At 45.9% G+C, this 26,651-nt stretch overlaps 1 protein-coding gene and 1 non-coding gene across 2 annotated transcripts in view; one reads left to right on the top strand and one right to left on the bottom strand.

Annotated features, from left to right (window-relative positions):
- DNAH9 (dynein axonemal heavy chain 9) overlaps nucleotides 1–26,651 on the bottom strand; it is a 385,294-nt gene that overhangs the window by 157,536 nt on the left and 201,107 nt on the right. Inside the window, exons 49-52 of the mRNA XM_044984418.1 lie at nucleotides 22,943–23,203; nucleotides 15,116–15,541; nucleotides 10,277–10,396; nucleotides 294–482 (exon numbers count right to left, since the gene is read on the bottom strand). Coding sequence (XP_044840353.1) covers nucleotides 294–482; nucleotides 10,277–10,396; nucleotides 15,116–15,541; nucleotides 22,943–23,203 — 996 coding nt within the window. The remainder of the gene's footprint in view (nucleotides 1–293; nucleotides 483–10,276; nucleotides 10,397–15,115; nucleotides 15,542–22,942; nucleotides 23,204–26,651) is intronic.
- TRNAQ-CUG lies at nucleotides 26,023–26,094 on the top strand. The gene has a single exon. It is a non-coding gene; the product is annotated as a tRNA-Gln (tRNA).

Genomic DNA, 26,651 nt, shown 5'->3' with positions numbered 1-26,651 from the left:
CTTTTATAACTAAATTGCTAGGAGGGAGGAGGGGTAGCAACCCCATTGAGAATGAGGACAGATTACTGCCCCTGCCCAGAGCAAGGCAGGACCAGGGACCGGACGGTGAGCTCCAGAATCACCATCTGGTTACTGGTGTGCATGTAGAGCAGTACAACTATGTGTTGCCTCTTACTCAGGCCTGTGGCAAACTCTCAATGGAAGCCACTGTTCATCAGCGATTCCTTGGGTGTCAGACATTATGCTCCTGTAAGAGACAGAGACAATAGTTATCCTAAGTAGTCAGTGCTTACTTTTAGTTGGCGCAAGTATGGCCTCCAGACTCCATCCATCAGGTCTTGTCTGTATTTCTTCGTAAAGTAACCCAGGTAGGAGACGAAGGCTGTGATTAGTAAGACATCTCCACACAACGTGCTCTCCTGCTCTTTGAAGTCTTTCACAGCCTCTGCCCATCTCACGTTTTCAGAGGCGAGTCCCCCAACCTAAAATTCCAACATAAAATTAACCTTTAGATGGACTCCTTGAACATTTTTTCGATGCACACACACTTTAACACGTCTTGTCACTCTTTGACTTCAAATAATATTTGATATGTTTTAAAAAACAAAGATGGAAAGAATTGTTAGGCATTTTGCCCATTCCTCCCCATCCACTGAAAGACCACCCCCTACAGTACATCTCTAGGCCATTTGCCAGTCTAGCTGTGCATGACCCAAGAAAAGGATCCGCCACTTTGTTGGCAAGAATATTCCTTTCTCTATAAGGAAGCTTTACGGAGTACACTGCCAAAAATGTTAATTTCCACAGTTTCATCCATTCACTTCTAGTTACATCCCCTTGGACCACACTCAGTAATTCCTCTCCCTCCTTGAGATTTAGATCCTTCAGTTATTTCAGACAGTTATCGTTACCCCAGTTCATGCCTCATTTGGCCAAGATATACTCAGGGTTATTTTAATTGCATCTAATTTCTAATCTTCATAAACCACTTGGTCTTCGTCTTGCTCTTTGCTAAGGCCTCAGTCCTGCAAACACTTAACTTTAAACCCATCACTAGTCCACTAAAGCAAATCTCTGCACATGTTGCTGGTGTTAGATTGCTGAGGAATGTAAATACACTCGAGCTGTGATCTTACCAGTCTCGCAGAAAGGGACTAGCGTGAGCAGGATGTCTCCATCAGTCAGCAGTGTTGCCAACTCCTGTGGCTTTATTACAAGACTCATGAAATTTGGTGCTTTTCTTAAAGCTCCAGCTCCTTGTATGATTACAAGAGACTCTCGGCTTCCATTTTTTTATTTTTTTGTTAAAGGTTTTCAACCTCCCAGTCATGGAGAAAAGCTTGAAAACCTGAACTGAATGTGCCCCCCAGATTCAGGAAGCAAAAGGTACAGAAAAAGAGCCCAAATATATTACTTGTAAAAAATCCCATGATTTTAAGCCAAGCTTGTGATTTCTGAATGCCTAGAGTTGGCAATACCGGAGGTTGCAGCCCCAAATCACATTCCCTTTCCCTGCTGCAATGGTGCTCTGAAACCCTATATCTAAATCCCAGGTCATCCTCAGCAGTGGTGCTTTGTGTTGCTTTCTCTCACTGAATGGCCTGCCTCTATTTGGGATGATTTTTCCCTACATATATTCCCTTTCACTTTTCTAGACTGAATCTGTTTTCTGTCCATTTTTCAAAAGCCTCCAAGGCCCTTTGTGTGATTTTTCTCCCTTACTTGGTATTTGCAGTCTCCCCAACTAAGGAGCTCATGAAAATGTCATTCATATGCTGCTTTCTCAGTCTTCAGGTGAGGTGGTGTTAAATAAGGTGTTAAATAAAACCAGACCTAACATGGATCCTTATCATGCCCCTGGCAGACATCTTTCCAACTAAGCACACTACAGTTCTTGGTCCTTCAGACAATTGGAGATCCATGGAACAGTACTTCCATCCAAGCCAATTTGAATAAATTCTGTGAGTTTCTTTACTAAAATTCAGATATACTAAAAGTAACAGCATTCTGTTCATCCACAGGTTTGTCTTTCAATCCAGAACAGCAGGATGTATTCTTTATAAGTCCTCAAAACTGTTTGTGCAGGACTTAGGGTGACCAGATATCCCGATTTTATAAGGACAGTCCCAATATTTGGGGCTTTTCTTTTTTTTTTAATATGGGCTTCTCTTATCCCCCACCCCCTGTCCTGATTTTTCACACTTGCTGCCTGGTCACCCTAGCAGGGTTCTGCTATCTGCTGTGGGCTTAGTTCTGCTCTCAATCACATGGGTGGAAGTCCCACTGAAGCCACATGTGAGTAACTGGGGACAAGACTAAGACCTAGATGTTTGCATTACTGGGTTAGATTCACTGTGCCACATTCAGAGGCCTAGGTGTTGGAATGAGGGGTGAGGGTGGGGGGCACTTGAAATGGTTTCCAGTATATACAGAGTTTACAGTTTGGTTCAATGGCTCTTAGCACCCCCACTATACAATTTTTTCCAGCACCCCTGTTTGGAGGTGATAGGGAAGGAAGTTTGAATTATCTGCTGAGAAGTGGGTGTGAGTTTAGGACCTTGTTTGCACTGTAAAACTGAACTCTTCCAGCCAGCAGCTGCCGCCAGCACTGGTGGAACTGGCACCAGCACTCTGTGTCCTTGTCGGCACCCTCAGATAAACTGTGCTCAGCACCACTTCAGCTGCAACTGTTGTTAAGAGCCACTGTCTGCACCAGCTCCATTCTGTAATATAGCCAAGGCTAATGGGACTCTAACTGAGCTTTAAGGATCTAAACTCATACAGGCTGAGGGGGCTGGGAGAAGGCGTAATGTACAACAGCTAAGATTCCCTTGGCCTGGTCCGTGAGTTCAGCCTTCCAACTTCAATCATCATGGGAAGGCCTTTCCCTATTGTCATTTGCACTGACCCTGCTGTCAGCCCTTCCTCAGGTCCCAAATTATCCTGGATTCTGTCCATCTCCTTTTGCTCCTGCCACTGGTTCCCACATGCTCGACGGCAAGTGGAGAATCCTGGTGGTTGTCCTTTGCCCCTTGGGTCACACCCTTCTGGCCCCAGGAGGCAGCAGCAAGCCAGTCATTGTTTCATATCTGAATCACAGCTGGCCAAGGCTACGGCATCTCCATTACAAGAGGCCAACCAAGATCACGGGCTTCTTTATCTACGCTTGTGGCTCCCAGTGCTCTTGGATCTCTCAGCTCCCTTGTTCTCATCCTCCTGCAGCTCCTCAAAGACTGAAAACTGCAGGGGTGGTTTGAATGGCTTGATGTGAAGACAGCTGCTGCAGCCTGTAGTTGCTCAGAGGGATTTCATGCATGAAGCTGAATGGTGCACCCCAGAGTGCTGCTTTCCAATGGGTTTCCCCAAGTCTTCCTTGTGACCAAGAGCCCTTTAAGGTCTGAGTTCTGAGCATGGTAACAAGTCATGAAACCAGGGGCGGCTCTAGGAATTGCGCCGCCCCAAGCAGGGTGGCACGCCTCGGGGGGCGCTCTGGCGGTCGCCAGTCCCGCGGCTCCGGTGGACCTCCTGCAGACGTACCTGCGGAGGGTCCGCTGGTCCCGCGGCTCCGGTGGACCTCCCGCAGGCACGCCTGCGGATGCTCCACCGAAGCCGCGGGACCAGCGGACCCTCCGCAGGCACGCCTGCGGGAGGTCCACCGGAGCTGCGGGACCAGCGGACTCTCTGCAGGCACACCTGCGGGAGGTCCACCGGAGCCGCCTGCCGCCCTCCCGCGGCACGCCACCCCAAGCATGCACTTGGCGCGCTGGGATCTGGAGCCGGCCCTGCATGAAACATATGACTCTGTGTGACAGATCACCTCCTCGTGGTGCCACCCATACCTCTGCAATCTGGTTGCAAGGGGATCTCCACTGGAACTGCGTCTCTAATTGGTCTGAAGCTGCCTGACTTTGCTGCTCTTCTGGGCAAGCTGCAAGGCCTCTCTGTCTGTTCTGGCTTTTCCAGAGAGGTGTGAAGAGTGGGAAGGGCTCTCAGGAGTGGTTGGGGGTGTTCTTAGCCCCATATCTGATGTTATGTGACTTCTGAGCATTACCGAGGTATCTGTTTTCAAATCTTTCCTTACTGCACCAAGAGACATTGCAACAGCACACTGTGTACAGCAAAAGGAACAGTTTTGTTCCTTGCCACATCCTCCCATCCATTCCAGGATGCACATTCTGTGGGGCAGGTTATGTGTCTGTATATATCCACAGAGGTAATCTAAATAACAATATTAATGGATAATCCTCTTTCTCCCTATCAAAGCACAGGGGCAGTACATGCTTCTCTAAATACTCTTATCTCTTAGCCAAATATGTGACTGTCAGGGCTGGAAAATGTGCCCAGCGCCAAGAGATGGAAGACTCTGTCCCCTGGCCAGACACCAGCATGGAAGATGCTGTCCTTCTCAGTAGAGTCCAGGGACGTCACCCAGCACACTCCACCTTCCTGGCTGCTTGGGAGGGGGTGCTGGATTCCTGGGGCCTCACATTTATGTACAGCTCCGGCAGGCAGGTGTCTGACAATTGAGACAGCTCCTCAGTCAGTTTCTCTCTCCTCCTCTCACTCCCTAGGATGTAGGCCTTGCTGGAGCCCGAGGCATAACTAATGGTGTGAACCAAAGCAGGCCTGGCCTTGGCATAACAACAGCACATTAGGTATTGGCTAACCAAGTAAGCACATTCCTGACCAGAGAGGATGTGCAAGAACACCCAGAGTTCTCAAGTAACTATGTAAACACATTCTTAAGAGATGGTACCGGGACACACTGACCCCTTCTAAGTCAAGGATGGCATGGCAGGATAATGGCTAAGGATGTTTTGTTCAAACTAGCAGGTACAAGGAGAAGGGTGGTAACTAGCAATGTCTGGAGAGTAACACGTAACTTGCTTGTATCGGTGCATAAAGGAAGTCATAGGAGGGCAATCTTTATCCAGCCAAGGAGGCAGTGTCTTGGTGCAGCCAAAAGGGCACGCAGGTCACAGGGAAGAGAGTAGTGGGAGCTAACTTTATTTTAAAGGGATGGGAGGCCACAATCTAGTGGCTTCACAGGGGGGTTAAATTTCCTATTTCCAGCCCTTCCTGAGGACATGGCTTTGACAGGCTCTGGCGGGGCTGGAGCTGGAGCTCAGCTCTTTCAGCCAGAAGGATGGACAGACATGGTCCAGAGGAATTCTTAGGGATTCTGGAAAGGACAGAAGAGCCTTATGCCCTGGAAAGTTAAGTCCTCTGGGTTTCTAGGCTGAGAGTCCAGATTTACATCTCCTTCTCACTTTCATTGTGTGTTGTTATTTTACAGACAAGGCAAAGCTAGTTTCCAAGTGGGGCTGTATTTCTCTTGGCAAACATGGGAGGCTAGGACAACCTGTGTTCCTCAACACAACAACATGCTGTACTAGGGCAGGGACCATTTTCATCTCAATTGTATTAGTCCAATGCCATGTAAATCTCAACGATGACTGGCAGGATAAAAAATCCTGGTTAGAAATATAATGCCTGAAGTCAAAAAATGTCCTGCATATGGCCACTAAACAAAGCCCTGCACTCTACCAGCTCTCTCTTAATTACAAGACTATTCTACATGCTAATTCACTGTTCCTGTTCTCTTCTTACACGTTTTAATTGGCTTCACTATGATTGACTTCGACAAGCGCCTTGAAACCTAACCATCTATAAACTTTTTTTCTCTTTATAAATAAAATACTGAAATGGATTTAGAAATTACTAGTGGCACCCACTGGTGAAAAGATGGAACTGTACAACATTTATGCTAGTTTAAATAACGCCAAAGAAGAGTATGATGGGGAAAGTGTCTAGTACCTTCTGTTCACTGTTTGTTTTAATTATTTCACTTACTTGGCAAGCATGAACTCTGAAAGCGAATTTTCCTAGTATGGATAGTTATGGTTTTCTGATGTTTTAAATGAATTGTTACCAGTGCTACTACTCAGTCCCACCCTCGGAGCAATGATCAGCAGGAGCGGGAGCACCTGGACCATAAAGGATTGCTGCCCATACAGAATCTGAGATAATGCCAAGTGTCCCGGGCCCGACCACAGATCCTTGGAGCTGAGATTCCAGAGCCAATCCTGTCAGCTGAAGGAGAAATTAAAGATGCCAAAGTCTCCATGCGGCGCTGGAATGTAGGATGTCCCTATGGCAGGAGATCTCATGTCTTTTTGGAAATATTCCTTTGTCTCCAATATTTCCTAATAAAAATAGTGAGACTAGAATTGCCCCTTCCCAGTACTGCTGACGCACCTCTTCTCTGCTCCCAGTTTGACAAGGAGTGCACTATTTCTATGCCCTCTTTACAACACAACAGCCAAAGTAACTCATTCACAGACATGAAGTTTTCACAGAGCTGTATGAATCTAATGATTAACTATTTTAAGCTTAGTAAAATCCCAACCCAAAACCTTCATTTACAATTACAGTTGATGAGAGAGAGCAATGTTATTATCTTTCATATCACTTAAAAAAACCCTATGCAACAAACACATTACTATCAAGTATTGAGGAGATGCACACTTCATAACAACCACCTTACCTCTGACCCAAGGATAGGATTATTTCTTAATTGCTTTTTAAAAATGTATTATTTGTGTTTCCTTGATTTCAGAAGCAAAATGTTTCCTTTCAAGTCATTTTGCTAAACTGAAAATATTACCAGTTAACATATTCAACAAGAGAGATAATTTTGTTAAAGCATTTATAATTGTTGGTTCTTGAGACTAATTCTGGGCAGTTTAACAGGAAAGGTGTATAACATTATTCCCGATTACAGTTATGTATGATTGTAGACTTGCACTTCAAGCTGATCAGTATATGCAATTGATTGCACGTGTAGGAGGCCAGATTCTGTTCTCAATCACATTGGTAGAAATCAGGATTACTCAGCTGAAGTCAATGTACAACACGTGTAAGTAAAGGCAGAGATGGAGCCAGGATTTTTAGGTTTCTTTTCTGGAAGGTTTTTTTGTTGTGTTCACATTTTGAGTTTATTGAGGAAAGAACTGTACGTAGTTTTGGATTCCAGTGAAGCTTGGGTTGAAGGGCTGTGCAATTCTTTATACTTGAAAGGAATAACGTGTTAGTTTTGTATGTGGGCGGTGAATAATTGTATCACTCCTGCCTTCAAAAACTGAATCTTGCATGAGCCCCCGTCACAATCTGCCCACCCTTCAAATGCTACAGTGTAACATGACTTCAGTGGGGAGACGGAGGGTGTCACAGCTCTGGTCGAGCTCTTGGCCGCTCACTAGACTGTTGTGAGGGAACCCAGCCGCTTTACGCCTCTGGGGCCTGAACAGAGCCAAACCACTATCCTACGTGGGGTCCCTAGGCACCTTTGAGGTACAGACTCTCTGGCAAGCACCACTCCTCAGAGCTGGAACCCACTGTCCAGCCGCTTCACCTCTGGACTCAGTGCTGGCTCTTGAGACACCCCCACAGCTTCAATGTCCCCTCACAGAACTCCACCCTGAGATGTGAGCCTTCAGGGTTACCTCTTCCAGGGGCCACATGTAGGTGTAAGTGCTTAACACATCCAGGCTTTGCACAGACAGCCAACAGATTCTTGCTCTTCAAAGCACAAGACGCACTCAAAGAGCACAGAGCATTTAGAAAACAGCAAACATCCTAACTGTTAGGATGTCCTGGGGAGTCCTTGGGGACCATCTGTGTTTTAGGCAGGGTTCCCTCATCAGACTCCTACATGCTGGGCTGCTTCTCCTTCCTCTTGAGCTAGAGAAAAAGGGCACTCCCTTTTATACCTTCCAGCCCCCTTTGTCAGGGGACATCCCACTCAGCCTCCTCAGGTGATCACAGTCCCCTGCCAGCTCTCTTTGTTGCCAAGGTGATCCCTCCTTTAACAAACCAGTTCTCCTTTTGTCTAGGTGCATCCTTTGTGAATAGGGGAGCAGCAAGGTTTAACAGCTCTGTTGTTAGGCCTCTGCCACTACCCCTGTTGGAATTTCAATCCAACATGGAGGTGAAAGAACAACAGAAAAGAAAAAAGGCTGCACCTTCCAAATGGAGTTTGCCGCTTGGTAAAGATACATCGAGATCCCATAACTGCACGCAGAATTCACAGCTTGTACAACTAGACCTCCCAATCCTCACAGAGGGACACAAAGAAACAGTCACGTTGCAAAAGCTCCCAGAGGAGCTCTGTTAAAGTCTTTTCATTTCAAAACATACTTACTGGATTTAAACAAAATGTTCAGAAAACCTTCTAGCTGCCAGTGAGATTTAACCCTAGAACTCTGGAAGTGTGAGATTTTCTCTTTCTTCAGATCCAAAGGAATCAGCATCAGCCTGAGAATGGGACTGTCTGTTTCAGGTGCTCATCTGCCCCCTGGCCCTTGCCACAGTATCCAAGCACCTCACAGTCTTCAATGCAGTTACCCTCACAACACCCCCAGGAGAGGGGGAAATGCTGCTATTCCCATTGGACAAATATGGCACAGAGATATGCAGGCACCTAAAGATGCAAGCATTTTCCAAAGCACCTAGGTACCTGAAACCAATTGATTTCAATGGGATTTAGGCAACTAGGAGCTTTTGAAAACCCTACTTGGTGCCTATCTACATCTGTAGGTGCCTGAAGACCTTTACAAACCTGGGTTTAAATGGCTCGCACAGGCAGGTGTATGGTGGAGCAGAGAACTGAGTGCAAGTCTTCTGCATCTCAGGCTAGCCCCCTAAACCGTCTCCTCTCTGCTGCTGGGAAATGAAGCCTGGAGCGAACACCACCTCTGAGGCACAGCCAGGACTGGGGTTCTCACGGTTTAGCAGCTCCGGCCTCCAGTCATTTGAACTACAGAACAATCTGTTTCAGATCTCCCCTACAGAAACACCTGCATGTCAACCAGCCACACCTATAGAGCTCAGTCCCAATGATGTCCACAGGAGTCTTTCCAGTGACTTCCAAGGGCTTTGGATCAGGTCCATAGTGCCCAGTCCTGCTTCCATTGAAGTCAATAGCAACAAAATGTATATTGACCTCCAGGGGAACAGGAACAGGCCCCCAAATCACCACATCCAAAATCATTAACAGCTTTGCTGAATTACAATGTATCTTCTTCAAATAACACATACCGGTACCTGAGTTGAAAAGGAGATTTAACTATATGAAGCAGTAGTGACCAGCTGCTTTTCAGCAAGGGTGAACAAAGAGGCATGAGACAAAAGCCAACGTTTCAAATCAGGATAATTTTTAAACGATTTGTAACTCAAGAACAATGTAATGATTTTTCTTCCACGTTGAACCCACATTCCCCTTTGCCTTCAGAGTCAATCTGGCAATTTTCAGCACAAACGAGCTTTCTAACCCAAAGTTATAGGGCCTAAAAATAGAGCTTAATAATAGCAGCTGTTGCACTGTTAGGACTAGACTGTCACTGTGCACTGCAACCTGCATAAGAGACAGCATGTAGCTGGTTCCCCCTTGCTCCAGAATGGGGGAAGAAGGGAAGTGATTTGTGCCATCCCTTTACCACCCGTTTAGTTCCCTCTCCCCTCTGCGAAACACAGTCCTTGTGAGTGAGTGCTCCGGGTGGTCCTGTGCTTAGGGCAGTGATTTAGGAAGCCAGGGTTCAAGTTTCTGCTTTGCCATATACTTCCTGTGTGATCCTGGGCAGGCCACTTACTCTTTCTTTCCCTCAGTTCCCCATCTGTGCAATGGGGATAACAGCACTGCCCTGCCTCCCAGGGGTGCTGTGAAGATAAACGAAACCCAGACTGCAGGTGCTCAGACATGACTGTAGCAGGGGGCCACACAGCACCTTTATGCTTTGCCACTTTCTTCCTCTTATTACTCTTTATTAATCATTTTTATTGATTTTAGAACTGGAAAAAATATAAAAATGTTCATGAGCTTTTCAGTACATCATTACATGGAGAAACAAATACAGCTCTTGTCTTATTAGCGTCTTGTCTTTAGTCCTGCGGTTCTGATCTATCACTAACTTCTCAGAAAATTAAGTAACAGAGATAAGAGGCTGTGCCTCTATCATTGTATATGTTCAGTATATTGGAAATGTAAATGTGCATCGAACATACTCAGATGTATACAGAGAGTTATGGGAATGGCCACATCATTAGCACTGGAAGCACTGTATAATTGTTTTCATGGCTAAAGTTTGCAGCGATGCAGGACATATCATGCATTCTGAAATGTCAGAAGGTGCAATGCACTGTGTTCTCATGGTATACATCTCCATAGCACCTGACAACTTCCATTCCTATGATTAAAGTTCAAGCTGTTGATACTCACCAGTCGATTTGCAAGCGAGATGGTGCATGCCGTAGCTTCAGCTTCCTGCTGACATTTCAGTTTGTCTGAAGTAGCCCTCTCAAATTTGGCTGTGAGTTTTGCTAGGTTTTCATTAAGGTGCTGTTAATGAAAAAATCAGAACATCTTCAGCAAAACCCTTTTCATCATATAAGACTCCTACAAAAATTGCTGTCACTGCGTGTGTCTCTGCAGTGGCGACCCCCTGGCTAGCCTCTCTCACGGCTATTCTGAATGGCCAGTGCAATGAGAGAAGGCAGGATTCCTGCACAGAGCACTTATGTCCAGGGCCGGCTCCAGGCACCAGCATTCCAAGCTGGTGCTTGGGGCGGCAATCTGCAATCAGCAGTCCCTGTTGTTTTGCCCCCGTGCAGCGCGCCGAATTGCCGCTGCAGACAGCGGGGGCAGTCCATGTGCCCTTAGAGTGGCAGCCGCGTTTCCGCGGTGGCGGCAGTTCGGCAGCAGCTTCTATGTTTAGCTGTCCGCGGCAGCTTCAGCTAAACACAGAAGCTGCCGCTGAATTGCCGCCGCCACGGAAACGCGCCTGCCGCCCTAAGGGCACTCGGACTGCCCCCGCCGTCCGCGGCAGCAATTCAGTGCGCTGCTTGGGACGGCGAAAACTGTAGAGCCAGCCCTGCTCATGTCTGGGTCTCAGCCTGCAAGACTGTGAGCACGGCCTGCAACGTGCTGACCATTTGTAGGAGACCCTCAGCACCAGCAGGAGACGTCTCTTAGGCTCTAATTAGGGTTGCCACCCCTCGAGAATTGGCCTAGAGTCTCCCAAAATCATAGAATCATAGAATATCAGGGTTGGAAGGGACCTCAGGAGGTCATGTAGTCCAACCCCCTGCTCAAAGCAGGACCAATCCCCAGACAGATTTTTGCCCCAGATGCCTAAATAGCCCCCTCAAGGATTGAGCTCACAACCCTGGGTTTAACAGGCCAATGCTCAAACCACTGAGCTCTCCCTCCCCCGTAAAAGAAATGAGAGAAAAGAATCAGTTTTAAGGGCTCTACCACAGAGCTATAGTAAACTTGCACAAAACATTAACACTTTGGAGCTAATACAATAATTACCTATGCATGTATACACACAAAATATATATACATGTAAATATTTGTGTGTATTATTTATAATTGCATATGTATTTATGTATATAAATACAGAGCCAAATCCTGAATTCTTTATGCTATCTCTCTCCTCTGCCTACCAATCAGACAAAACTCAGGACAGATTTTTTTTCTTGAAAAATCGGATGCATATGGTAGTGGCTATGTATAATTAACCAATATTTCCATACCATTTCAGAAAATAAAAATAAATACAAGCACTACATTGGAAGGGGTGATAATTTTTTAGCTTCCTTAATTGCCTATAGCAAATATTGTTTGGCAGGAGTCACCAGGTGGTGCCATTACACATAGTTTTATCAGTTCTTAGCCGGTTCGGTCTTTGAAGAAATGTTGTATTGTTAATTTTGTGCAACAGTTCCTTTTACAGAGAGCTGTTGCAAGCAGCACAAGAGTTTGTTCTCTGCCTCTCTAATCTTTCTAATAAGTCGGCATCAATCTCCCAGTGACTACTGAAAACAATCTGGGAGATTTTAATAGGATATTTTAAGAAAATGACATTATGTCATGTTGTAAAAACAAACCTCCCAGAATAGCTTCAGTCAGAGTTGGCAAACCTAGATCCAACCCAATGTCCACTGAAGTCAAGTTGGGGTCCTTCCATTGACTTCCAGGGGCATTGGCTCAGGCCTTTGTAAAACAGCGTTAGAGGGCATGGGAGAAGCAGCATGCTAGGGAATTCTGTTTACATGATAGCCACATAATATGCAAAGGACTATGGACAAACAGTGCAAAGGCTGTTTATCTTGGACACTGCTCTGACATAATTTTGGACTAAGGGAGGGGATCATAGGCTGACTAAAGATGGTGGCCGCAGTCCTAAGCTCTGGCCAAGCAACGATTATTGCAGCTCAGGAAGAAGTGCAAAATTGGCTTTTAGCAACCTTTGCATTTTTCTGACGTGTGCATCCTAGTGCTGGCCTGCTCCTGAAGGCTTGTTGTTCACAGCCCCAAGGGACCATTCTAAATGCTGGATGTCAGTCGGACACAAGGGAGTATAAACCATCTGGACTAGATGATCTCCTGAGGTCTCTTCCAACCCTAATCTTCTATGATTCTGTGATCCGGCAGCCAGGAGTGAGAGTGACCAAGGAGCTGCTACAATTACCCTTCCCCTACTGAGGGAGGTCCTTCCTGTGAGTGCCTGAGGACTTTCCATTCCAGAGTGGGGTGCCAACCCTCCCCGCGGTACTGGAGAATGGGGCCAATACACACACAGGTCCAGCTGGGCTGTTTCTACACTTGGGCCACATTCAAGGAGAGCCAACATTTTGGAAAAAGAACAGAGGGAACCAAAGTCTGCAGGGCCACATTGCAGCCATGCTGCTAGCTGAGGAGGACTCATCGCATGGACAGATTTGGTCACACTTTGCTTTAAGAGAAACTCTAACGGTTCCCAAAGTTCTTGGAACATTTCACTTCTGAGATAAGAGAACCAGAGTTAATAATTGATTTTATCTGTACCCGCACAAACATCTTAAGGCTAAATCCCTTTAAATCACTTTAACACTGTTTGAACAATGCACTAGAAATAAACTTGAACATGGAATAGGGATTATTGTAGTGGCCTCTGTAACTATGCTCTCAGTTGCCAGTGCCCAATATAAAATACAGACTTTTTCAAACCAGCTTGGCATTAAGTCATATAACTAAAATATTGTTAGAATATATATATATATATATATATATACACACACAGACACACACACACACACACCCCTATATAGATTTTCATATTTATATGTGTATATCTCTGTATAAATACACACACATATATGCTACACTATTAAATGTTTTATAATGACAGATTTTATATATATATATATATATATATATATACACACACACACACACACACATATACATATATGTGTGTGTGTGAATATGCATCATATATTTTTTTCAGAAATTCTGAGCACTGCAGCACATGGGAGCTACATGTGCTCTGTATTTTTGAAAATCAAGTCCCTTTAATTCATGACCAAAATATGGATTTAAGCACCATACCACTAGCAGCTACACTTGAAAATGTTAGTCCTGTGTTACAGTTTGGAGGCCAGATTCTCAGCAGGCATAATTCTACTTAAATCTATGGAGCTACACCAATTTATGCCAGCTGAAAGTCTAGTAAAATATCAACATTCACATAGCAACATGATTGTATACGTATATTTTACTAGCATTGTACTACATTTAATAGCACAGCATTGTACATATGCAAATGAAAAGTAATTAAAAAAGTTAAGGTTGAAAGCATGTTTCAATGGAGTATTACTAATACCCCAACACAGCTACACTTTCTCTGCAAAAATCTTACGTCTTTAAAAAAGCTCAAACATGAAAAAGTGTAATTAAAACAACAGTGAAGGGATCCAAACAGTTCTCCACTGCCATATAATCCTTCATCACTTAGTAGCACCTATTCAGTCTTAAGGGTGCTCCTTGTTTTGATCTGCAGGCAGTGGAATTATCGGAGATGGCTCTAGATTGTATATACTTTGAATTGAATGGGTAGCAAGGATTTCAAAGGTACGAATCCCGTGGATGCATTAAGTAATGTCAGAGTATTATGTTTTCTAAGAGTGTGATGTTTTGATTAAACAAAAATATTTTTATTAATTAAACTAGAATAATTTTTCTGTTTGGTGTTATGAGGTGTCTCCATTACAAGGGACTGTGGGTTGGCACACCTTGCAAGTTTGTATTTTTATCTCAATTAACTATTGGATGTAGCAACTAGCACATACAGCTTTATTGTAATGAATTATGGTGTAGTATTATAGCATATTGAAGATACATCTTTTGAACAAGAAATAGGATTCCATAATTGCCTGGGAACATGTTCTTTTGAAATTTGCAGATCTGTGTTGTATGGTGTAGGCTGGATGGGGTGATGAGTGATGCAGGGTTATAGTAGCCAGGGAACTGGCCGTATACTTTACCTTCTAGGCCCACTTCCAGACTTTTCAATTGTAAGGAATTTTAAAGTGTATGGAAATTTTGGAATGGAAAGATAATTCTGAGGAAGCAGTAGGTGGGAGCTGCTCTCTAATGAAACATATTTTTAACCATCTCTCTTAACAGAGTTTTTTGCTCAGGGATTTTCCTGGATTTTTAATGAGTGACAAAAGTTTCAATGGAGGAGCAGTATAAGATATGCCAGATAGAAGCCCTGCTTTGACAGTTCTTTTGAGTCTTACTAAAATGGAGTTGACTTCCTGCAAAATTTAACAAGTGTGCAGAAGGCGTGTTGGAGACAAGAGAAGACAAACAGTCCTAGTACATTTTTTTAAAAAGCTCTCTAAAACTTTATCTCGTTTTTGTTTTCTGTAACATATATGGTACATATAGAACATATGTGGTGTGGTGTGTGATAAAAGGGCATTCCAAACTCATGCTTGATGATATTTCTAACAGTATAGGTGGGAATAATGAGAGGTAAATACCGAGCCTTTCTATTAAGGAAGAAGAAAATTTGAAATAGAGCTAAGTGCACTTCTCTAGAAAGCAGGGAAGTCTCCAAAAGTCTAGCAAGACCAGATAAAGGACCACAATCTGCCCAACCCTAGAATCCACTCTTTCAAAAATACATGGTACCATAAAGAAGCCCTTCCAGATGCTGAGGGTTTCCCACTGAGCAGTGGCAACTCCCAGTGAAGTGCATGCATGAGTCATGTGTCTTAAACTTACAGCAATTTTGGCTTTGATATTAGCCAGCTTCTCTTGAGCAGCAGCCAGTTCTGCGTTGGCTTTGTTCAGAGCCTGCCGCTTGGGCTCCACATCACAGTACACCTCGTAGAACCTCACAATATTTATGACCCAAGAACAGAGACCAGCAGCTGCATAGGACTTGGAGGTCACAAACTCGGGGTTAAATTTTGGATCCTGTAAGTATGGCTGAATAGCTTTGAGACAGTTCTCGTGGATATTCTCCTTTTCAAAGTGGATTAAGGAGTCCAGGAAACCATCTACTCTGGCCATGGAAACCTTAGCTGCTTTCCAGCTCCTGTCCTTGGGAACCTTTCCACCTGGAGCCATGAGCACCATCACAGCAGCAGTGACATTGCTGACAGCAGAAGGCGGAGATCCAAATGACTTCAGTTCTGTCAGATTGTTCTGAAAATGGAAAACAAGGTTGTTAGATGAAAATGAATGGGTTTTCTTTTTACTTAGCCACTAATGGAGTCAGGCTCCCAAGTTATCAATCTGAGGGAGTAGCTTTGAAGCCTGAAGCAGCACTCTGAATTTTAAATATTATGACTCATCCAGTGTAAAGCACTGAAACCCCCTAGTGGCACCACAGCCTCCACTGGTTTGTTGTATGTGCATCAGTCGTGTCCCTTCAGCATTTCAACCAATTCTCAGGCCATTAAAAATGCACAATTATTGCAGATTCATCCAGTACGCAAATGACAACAAAAAGCTTCATGAAATTAGCCAAGTATCTTCATCTAGAGATGGGCTTCAAAAACAACTTTTAATTCAGAATGCAGATCAATGGGGTTGCGAGTCAACTGAAACTCACTAACTTTATTTCAGTGTTATATCAACTGTGTTGAATTCTGTTTATCTTGCTAATATCAATTCCTCATCAGAAATAGAAAAAAAATAGGGAAATGGCAGTCCCTAGGTTGAAAACCAAAATGTTTTGATTTGGAAGTGGCACTGTGGTACCTCATCAAAGTTGTATTTCTGGTACCCCCTGTCCCCACTCTCATCTATGGGCTGAGGTCCCCAGCCAGACATAAGCTTCCCCCTGCCCCTTTTTTTTTTAAAAAGGTTAGCTTGTAGCCATTTTGAGTACAGAGGAAAACTTGGGAATGTGAAGCAAGTGTGACCTAACAGCTCAGAAAGCAGATGGCAAAGAGTAAGAATCCAAAAATATTATTTCAAAATTATTTTTACTTGATTATTAACTAATTATTATGAATAATTATGAATGTTAGGCTTCTGACTCACCATTTTTGAATGCTTTGAGTTAGAATACTGTAAATTGTAAGGGGGGAGGTGCACCATAACTAAAAAAAATGCTCAACTCAGTTCGTTTGAAGCTCAGAAAAGGTCCTGGTTTTGTAAGAGCACTGTGGGGAAGTGTGATGTTGGTTCTCCTTGTATCTGAAAGATCCGACCCATTCAGATACAGAGAAAAACTGACAATAAGATTTCCAAAGTCGCCTAATTCTGATGGGAACTGGGAGCCCACATCCATTCGATGGCATTGAAAGTTTGAGCCTGAAACGATCACTGCACAACCACTCTGTGCTGCTAGTGTCCAAGGGATCATTCTGTACAGAGCTGCTGCTTGTCATAGTATAGACACCATGGGGGAGGCATGTACTCAGCAGGGCCTGGAGTTAGGTGTAATTAGCTATGCTGCCAAGGATCTGTCATATCTAGCAGAAAGAAAAAACAGGCTGACACCCCCCAAACACGGAATCCCTGACAGGATGAGCTGTGCTCTACAGCAGAGTTGCCTGCTCTGCTAGCTTATTTGTACGTTTGCTCGGTTTATACACTCCAACTGCAAAGACATCTAAAATCCGTGGAGAAAATTCACTTTGTATGTGAATTGGAGACAGAGGCACATGTGGGAGATACAAAGAGGCTGAGAGATGGGCTTCCCATTGAGAAGCTCTTCGCTCAGATTCAACAAACCAGCTCCTAAATTGGCACCCACAGCTGCATTCTGTCATTTGCAGCAGTATGACAGGCACAGCAGCAGGAGAGAGCCATGCTGGGGGTTTGACGTGAACTAGATACCGTTGTTTTTCTGCACTCCCAACAGCCATGAATCAGTGAAGGAGCAAGGCTGCTCCAACTAGAGCTGTACCTATCTTTACACTGAGCCCCTGAATATGCCAATTTCCAGATGTACCATTTTCCTATGCACCGGAGGGGCCCAAGTGTTAGCTACCAGCCAGGATCACCACAAATCTGTACACACTGGAGCAGACTGTCTGCACAGACTGCAGCTCCCAGCATGTACACTCCATTTTGATCCACATGCTTCTCTGCTCAAATCAAGATGGGATTATATGGAGGGACCTACAGGCCTTTCCCAGAACTAAAGGTGGCTCATAGACTCACAGTGGCTGCTGCTATGGACTGCACGGCACAAGCTCCCAGGTGACATTTGGTGCACGGATGGCACTTTGGCCACCCATTTTCTGAAATCACCATTTTATTGGCGCTTGCGGCAGTCTAGAAGCCGGGGGTAGTTACTGCATAGGCTGCAATAAGACCAACACTGTCCTTTCAGCAGCCCCTGTCATTGCTGCAATCAGCCATTATGAGGTAACACGTAAGACCATGGTAGGATGTGATGACAGCTGGGTGTTTGCTGTATGTGTGAGTGTTGCCAGGGCCGGCTTTAGGCCAATTCGCCCAATTCCCCAGAATCGGGCCCTGCGCCTAAGAGAGCCCTGTGCCAGGGCCCCACGCCTTAGGCACCTTTTACATTTTTTTTTTTTACTCACCCAGCGGCGGTCCGCTCCGGGGTCTTCGGCAGCATTTCGGCGGTGGAGGGGTCCGCTCGGGGTCTTCGGCAGCATTTCAGCGGCAGGGGGTCCTTCGGTGCTGCGGAAGACCCAGAGCGGACCCCCCACTGCCAAAGTCCCAGACCACCGCCGGGTATTCGAATCGGGCCCCGCAGTTAATAAAGCCGGCCCTGGGTGTAGCCCCTTGGCAAAGGGCATGAGTGCCATTTCCTTCTGAACACAGAAAGCCTTGGTACCAGCTACTCTCTGCCAGCAAGGAGCTCCACAGACAGAGGCTGCCCCAATGGTGCCTCTGGGGGTGCTCAGTGAGCACCTCCCCCATATAGAGACAGGCCACTGCTGAGCTTCAGACTCTATGACATGTCTGACTTGGAGTGATTTAGTTATAAATAGACACTACTGCAAAGACCTCCACATTCTTCGGACAGGTGGGAATAGTTTAGCTTGATAATTCGCTAATAATAAGATACTGCCTGAATCATCCACAATAATGTGGGTTTTGCCCCCAGAACCACCCATCAACTCGATACCTTACAAATCTATCCTGTTTGTAATAGACACTGCCAATGGCAAAAGTGCAAAAAAGCAGCAGGGACAAAGGACAGCACCTTGCTTAGTGCCTACATATGACCGGGCACGAGTCAATTGTTGTAAATTCATCTCACCACTTAACAGGGACAAAAAGAAAAGCTTCAAATACTAAAATTACAGAGTTAAATCCTTTCGGTAGCATGTACACTAAATGCTCTCAGAGCTGGTCGGTCCCCTGAAGAAAACAGCATGGTTAGAAATTTGTTCAATGGCAACAAAGGGGATTATTTTAAGCTCTGGAATGATAATTCTTCAATAACAGAACAGGAAGGGAAATCTAGCTTGACTTAAGTGGCACCCTATGAGAGGGGAATACACAGACATACAGAGTTCTTATTTGATAGTATACGGAAGACATTTATGGACTATATTCAGGTTGATGAGCATGATTTATAAACTCAAGGGTAAAATGTATAATTGTTATATACAATACTATGTGTTTGGGACGTACCTGTCAAATAGTGAATGATACAATTAATCATAATTTATTATTAATTTATTTATTATTATTATTATTATATTCACGTTGGTATCATCTAGTTAAAACTCTCTTTATGAATTAATGATAGCATAATTCTGCTACGGACTTTGCTATAGCCAATTTAGTTTACCTGGACACAATTCAGATACAGTGGTCATAGGCAGTAGTAAAAAAACCCTAAAATAAATAGATAAAGACCATATGCTGTCTGTGATTTTGTGAGAAATAACCTCTGGCAACAATGAGAGATGCTCTGCGGACTGAGGGGTCTATAGAGACCTACACTTATACCCCAGCCCATAGATCATATTTAAAATGGAATTTATTCCCCACCCCCTGCCCAGTCAGTTTGATCCCTGGATGAAATCCTCCTAACACCACTTCCACATTCATGAGAGTTGAATGATCCCTTTTCTAGCAAAGTCCTTCTGAAGTCAAATGCTTTTGTTTATTCGCTTGATAGGAACAAAGACATCAGTTTCGAGACCACAAACACACAGGATTCAGGTTTTTTAACTCTAAATAAGTGAAAATATTCCACAGCTGGAGTAGAAATGCGAGGATGTGAGAGCACATGCAATCATGTTCAGCCACAGAACATTCCTGTCGCCTGGGACGTGCATCCTGCAGCTGAGTTAATTAACACTGAGTTACTAGGGAATAATATGGGCTGTAATGTTGTTACACTGTAGAGGTTAACAAGTCTGTTACCATCTTAATTGTCTTCCCATTTTTGCCTGTGAGTTCCTAGAAAGTCATGATCGTCATCACGGCAAATCCCAAAGGGACAGCCTCCTTGCCCACTGATCACCACCCACATTGGTCTCTAGCTAGGGCTGTAAGGTGGGTTAGACTGGATAGTCCATTTCTGTCCATCACTGGTGATCTTATCACGTTGCTGATGCTTTTGGCAGCCACATGATCACCAGCCATGCAGGGGGGTTCCTTGCTAAATACATTTCTTAATTTGTTGGTCTTCCATTCTAACAGCATGTCCACACTAAGAAAGCCTCCAAAATCAATGGAGACAGTTGCAACACAAATATCCTCAATTCTGACCTTCCCTTAAGGTTTCTAACTCTCCCACTTCCCACCTCTCTTGCTGCCACATACTTTACTGAGCTCCCTGTCCTGCCAGGAGAGTGGGACTCATGGCTTATGCAAAGTTACTGATGGTGCCTCCCTACCAGTTCCCAGTAAAGGACATGTGACACCATACAGCATGGGGCGGGTGCCTCTTTCCAGGAAGATGCTGTAATGCACCTGATGCCCATCATCCAGTGAACAGGGAATCCCACCCGTTGGCCACTCGAGCCCACTTCTCCCACAGAGCAATAGAAGAGGCTGGAATGTGCCTCTGGAATAATTGGGCTGGTCTGTGGGGATTGGCTCTTTTGTGGAGCTCTTCCCAGAAAGAGATGCCAGTTACAGGCTGGGTGATGTCACACATCCTTTGCTGCGGGTTAATGGGGAGGCTTCATCTGTAGCTTGGCCTTTCTGAACTCATCCCCTGTGCTTCACGGCACTGTCTGCGTACAGCAAGACACAGGCATTGCGCAGACGGGGATAGTTCTCCTGTAGATATTTGCTGACTAAAAATGAGCCATGGGCACCTGGCCAGAAAGGGAAAAGAAATGTGTCCAAACAATTACTATTAGCCTCTCACTATCAGACCACCTATATTTCTTATTGCCTTCTACTCGACAGTGTTACTTATGGCTTCATCCATTACTGCTGCATTTAACAGTAGAACATAAATACATGTATATTACTGGCTGCTATGAACACATCAGGAGAGTTGATTATTCATGTCAGCAGACAGATCAAGCTCTCAAAACTCAGTGTTGAATGAAATACGGGCAGCATTCCTGACAGCCACGGTTACCCCCCAGGCAAGACTGTTTTATGAATTTTGTGCAAAATTTTACCATGATAAGAAGAGTTTGAAACTCCAGCTAAAATGTTCTGTTTTAAGTGAACTGGAGAAAAATCACACAAAGTAGATGGATTATAAAACACATCTAATCGGTATTTCAGGTGTCTTACAGCTCCTGCTGCGCTGACTGTGCACTTGCATAGAAATAACCTGGAAGCGAACAGCTAGAGCTGATAACATCTTTTCAATTAAATGAGATGTTACAGCTATTGCAACAAGATCAGGCCTGATCTCTTGCCAGCAGCCTGATCCATGAGAGTCGTCATGGAGCAAACCAAGACAAGGATTGGCAGAAATGGTGACAAAAGAAGCTTGCCTTGGGAGAAAGCAAGACCAGTGTGCCCAAGGGTGCTCTGTCCCACAGGTGAGGATGTGTTCCAGGTCCCTCTCTGCACAATCCAGGGAGGATCTGCGTCTGTTACAGCCCCAGCTAGAGAGCCGTGGTGCAGGCTGTAGCAACTTATGCTTTTAGCTCTGGAGGTTGGTGGCCCAATCTCTGGTGTGTCAGCCAAAGTGGAGGCCATCCCACCTGCTGACCGCTATGGTAACTGATTTGCATGGCAGCTCCCATGAAGGAGTTCTGCAGACACAATGCTACGTGTTCCTAGGTGCTACGATAATATAAACAATAACGGTATAAAATGCTCAGTGGCAGAGGACAGTAACTAGGGGCTGATTTCTGCTGTTAGTCTCCAGGTACACAGTAGGTGGTACCTCCCACACTGATAGCCTCCCTCCCTCCCTCATGATCAATTGCCAGGCCAGACCTTTCTTTGCTAGCAACCCTCTGAACTGCTGATGTACAATCAGCTGGCCAGCAGGACCTGCACTCTTCTGCACCCCGCTGCTCGTGACAACCATGCTTCTGCCCACTGCCTCCTGGCTGCACTCCTGAAGACTCAGGTACAAGTTAGCCCTTGGAAGCTCTGCAGCAAGAAGACCATGCCTGGCCCTCCTCACCCCTGACAAATCCAGGCCCTGATGCCTGGCCCATTCAGATGCAGACCTAGCCCCATTTCCCTCCATTATGTACATCACTCCACATCTGCAAACACAGGGACAGTTCTTTGTTGCATTCGGCTCCATTATGCTGATGGGCCACGGAGAGGAGAGAAATATTAGCCCCTGAGGAGTACCCCTCCCTCCTAAGGGGACCCTGGCATTGGTGCCAATTGGGGTGTGTGTGAATGTCCCTGTCCCCTTGCTGCCCCCCGGGGCTTTAGCACCATGGCCCGAGTACTTTAAAGGAGTATGGCTGCTGTGGGAGTGGTCCAGTGCATCGGTCCAGCTGTATGACTGCACTGCCACTGAACTCTAACCCAGCAACCCCTCTGTACAGAGATGGGGCAGCTAGGCCAAATTTCAGTGAATGGTTTTGTGCCCTGGTGCCCAGGGAATTTGTTACTGTATGGCAGAGCACAGGGAGTCCTCTGAGAACTCAATTCCTGGCAGCACCTGCAGCATGGGTAAGAGAAAGGAGAGACTGCCCTGCCAATGGAGACCGGGGTCCCTATGGGAAGAGGGGTGGATGAGAGGGACCACTACCAGGGAGGGGAGACTGGAATTTCCCCTCTGCCCAAGAAGTATCTGAATTGGTACCACCAGATCCTGGTGGAGCGGCCGTGCGCCAGCTCCGCTCCCAGCCCTGGTGGGGCAGGGAGAGCGAAACTGAGTGGGCCAAATGCAGAGAGGTGTGTGGTCAGAACACAAGAACTCCAGCCATACTCTGCTTCCCATGGCCCATAAGCAGGTGTAACGAAGAGCAGCCTGGAGATGGCTCTCAGTTACACCAGGGACCAAACAGCCCCAGAACAAGGAGCACATAGCACAGAAGCAAAGGAACTTGGGCGTCAGCACGTGTACACCTGCCTGTGATTCCCTTGCTTGGTGGGCTGTGACGGCTGACCTCAGAGGCAAGGCCCTTATGGGGCTACGTCTCCTACAATCCAGCTGTAACTGTGCTTGCCCAGGCAGCAGGAGATACTGTGAGTGCCCTGATGCCTGTCCCATACCTTATTGAGTGTGTTAAGAGCCGCCTGGGCAGCGGCAAGGGCTGGTTCGGCTTTAGCCAGGTCTTCCTCACAGTCCTTTTGCTTCTGCTTGACCTCCTGAGTTATCAGCGCCACCTTCTGCTCCTCCTCATCAGCGATGGCTTTCTCCGTGCTCACCTTCTCCGTCTCCACACCAACCACCTGAATCAGCTTGTCAGCATCTTCATTCTTCTGCTTCAGCTCTACTTCCTGGGCTGCCAGCTTGGCCTTCAGGCCATCTACCTACAGTGGGAGAAGCACACAGGAGGGGCGTGAACCCAGCAGGCAAGAGAAGAGGTGAAGCATGTGGAGAAGAGTTATATAAGCAGGAGAGTGCAGTAAATTGATGGTGGATGGGCCGCAGCCAGGGAAAGGGCAATGCAGGGATTGCCATGTGGCTCATCCAGTCGCATAGCCTGTCTCCCGCAGTGGCCAGCACCAGCTGCTTCAGAGGAAGGTGCGAGAAACCTTGCAGCTCTTTGCAGGAGGAACAGGTAAGTCACTGCCCCACTGAGGCCGAGAGATGAGCAGCCCCACCTACCCACAAGGACTGGAGGAGCCCAAGCTTTAGGTGAACACCCTAAAGTTCAAATGCTTCACTAAACAGGTCACTGGACTCTTGCCACACAGCCAAATGGCCCTGGTTCCCCTGCCTCTTGCTGTGTGCTTGTGGCCCTCTCCCCGGGGGGTGTCGGAGAATGGCCAGCAGCCCTCCCCAGAGTGTTTGGGGGAAAGGAGGATTGGGCCTGTTCTCCTGATGGTGTTCTGTAAGGGCACCTCTTTTGGCCCCTCAGAGAGGTTACCCCTTGACACGCTCTCCCTGAGGCAGCACTCCCCATGGTTTTGGGTCTCCCTCTTACTGGGTGTCTCCCACTAATAATACTAAATTGCTGCCTTCCCGCCTGGGACTCCCATTCTCCAAGGGCTACCACCACCACGGTCATAGAGAGAGCAGGCAGGTAAGGCTCCTCCTCAGCTCTCCCCACTCCTCCCTCCTCTGCCCTGACTCCCTGAGAAGGGAGAGCAAGAGCAGAGAAACACAAGGAGGCACCATCTGCAAAGGGAGCGAAGCCCAAGAAGCTCAGAACAATAGCTCCAAGTGCTAGCAGGACAATGCTGTTGGGCAATCCTTTATCCTTTACTACAAGCTGCCTGGGGCACAGACTTGGGGCAGTCCTGGCCACCCTGGGCTGCTGGCATGTGAGTGGGGTCAAACTCAGGAAAGATACAGCCAGCAGGGTGCTCTTGCCAACCCTGGCTCCTTCCACCATCCTGTGGACATGGAATACACAACTGAAAACCAATGCCCACATCATAAGGTCTAGTTGCTGTTCTGAGCAGGATCCTACTGGGAGGTGACTGAAAACTTACATTATATTATTAATTTATGATTATTATAGCATCTAGGATCCCTGGTTCTGGACCAGTACCCTGTTGTGCTAGGAGCTGTGCAAACACCTAACAAACAGACAGCTCCCATCCAAAGAGTTTACAATCTAAGTCTGAGATAAGAGCTGATAGGTGGAGACAGACAGAAGAGGGAGCACAAGAAAACGACAGGACAATGCACCGTGACAGGCAATGGTCTCAGCACTCCAGCGGCCTAACCACTGTCACGGTTTTTGTAAGCACCGTCACAGGAGGGGCAAGTTTTGAGGAGGAAAATGAGGTGATTTTGCAGATATTTGCAGATATGCTCCCCCCATTGCAGAACCAAATATATACCCAATTCGATGCCCTAATCTACCTGTGAACACAACTTATGATCAGCTCTCTCTTTCAGCAGCTTATCCCACTGCATTCCTGGGAAATACAGCATGTCTCTGCGGTGCACGTGTGCTTCATGACAGAGGCAGTGTGCACTGCAACTCCCACAGCGCATGCTAGGTGCGACCATTTCAGTCTGGACATTTACAGACCAGAACACAAAACACTTTTCAGCCTTAGTGATTAATATTCACTCATTTTCTCTCTGAATTACCAACTTCAATGAATATACATAGTCACTTACTCCCAAGACCTCAGAGACCAGTTTGTCATGCAATTTACCCAATGAAAGACTGTTCATAACACTTGGGGTACCTCTTGACCTAAGTAACAGTACTTAATACAACAAAAGTTAGACCTTAGCTTTTGCTAATAATCCAGGGGTTCTCAAACTGGGGGTTCGGACCCTTCGGGGGTCACAAGGTTATTACATGTCGGGTTGCAAGCTGTCAGCCTCCACCCCTAAATCCTACTTTGCCTCCAGCATTTATAACGGTGTTAAAAATATTAAAAAGTGTTTTTAATTTATATGGTGGGGGTCACACTCAGAGGCTTGCCATGTGAACAGGGTCACCAGTAAAAAAGTTTGAAAACCACTGTAAGAATTCCATTTTTATAACAGAAAAGGGAGCACAATTTTTAACGCAATGTAATCACATAAGCTGCAGCTATTGGCATTTTGGATTAGCTTCAAGCAGAGGCTGTTCCTAGAACACTCTTTGTATTCCCATGCTGAGCAGTTGATCCATTTTCACCTCCTGTTGTTCTGTTGTAGAAGTCTATTTCCACCAGCACAAAGAGGAGATTGTAAATCAAAATGACTCTGAGCTTGCTGGGGTATGGAATCGCTTCAAGCAGCAAACTGAGCAGCATCTTTTTGTTCGTTGTTTAAATCTTCTGAGATTTGGAAAAATTGAAGTGTGAGGTTTCACTGATTGCAGATATGGCCTATGACCTCCTGCCCAAGATAAGTAACACTATACTGGATACATGTGTGAATAGAAGCTTTATGCGGTTTAAATGGCTATGACAAGACAAACAAGGGATTAACCTGCCAGCTCTACACAAGTCTTACAACAGTTATATAAAAGGAGCGGATGTATACTCAGTTACAGCATCTCTTGTGAGAACATTTCCAGACAAAATCTGCCTTAAACTGGAGTTAAGGCTGAAAGCACATAGAACTAATTGAAGGGCAAAAGTTTTGCAATAATGAAGGCAAGCAGTAGAAACCCAGGAAATTCAGAGTTATGATTATACTCAAAAGAAACACAAATAGTTGAAAGCATGAAGGTGGTTCCATGGTGTAATGGTTAGCACGCTGGACTCTGAATCCAGTGATCCGAGTTCAAATGTCGGTAGAACCTAAATTTTGGGGGGAGAGATAGCTCAGTGGTTTGAGTATTGGCCTGTTAAACCCAGGATTGTGAGTTCAATCCTTGAGGGGGCCATTTAGAGAACTGGGGTAAAAATTTGGTGATTGGCCCTGCTTTGAGCAGGGGGTTGGACTAGATGACCTCCTGAAGTCCCTTCCAACCCTGAGATTCTATGAAAGGTCATTCTACTTAAGGTGAAGGGAGTGTTTTAACATGTTAGCTAATGTTGTTAAATTCCTAGCATAGACAAGGCAAGTTGTTGTTTTAATGTCTTAACTGGTTGTAGTGAACCCTCAGTCTTCTCGTAGAGTTTACCTTGCCTGGCTAACACAGGGGGTCGTCAACCTGCGGCTCCGGAGCTGCATGCAGCTCTTTGGCAGCCCCCTTGCTGGCAGTCATTTTTTGAGGACGTGTGAGGTGCGGCTCCCGGCCGACGGTGCAGCAGGGCTCTGACCCCACACCACTGCTGGAAGCGGTTGCCTGCTGGCACAGCTCTGCGCGCCCCTTGTGGGGAGGGGGGCAACGGGTCTCTGGGCGCTGCCCGCACC

This window comes from Mauremys mutica, chromosome 12 (assembly GCF_020497125.1).
Source record: "Mauremys mutica isolate MM-2020 ecotype Southern chromosome 12, ASM2049712v1, whole genome shotgun sequence".
In the NCBI taxonomy this organism is placed as follows: domain Eukaryota; kingdom Metazoa; phylum Chordata; order Testudines; family Geoemydidae; genus Mauremys; species Mauremys mutica.
The sequence above is the reverse complement of the archived record's forward strand: the minus strand, read 5'-3'. Positions and strand labels throughout refer to the sequence as shown.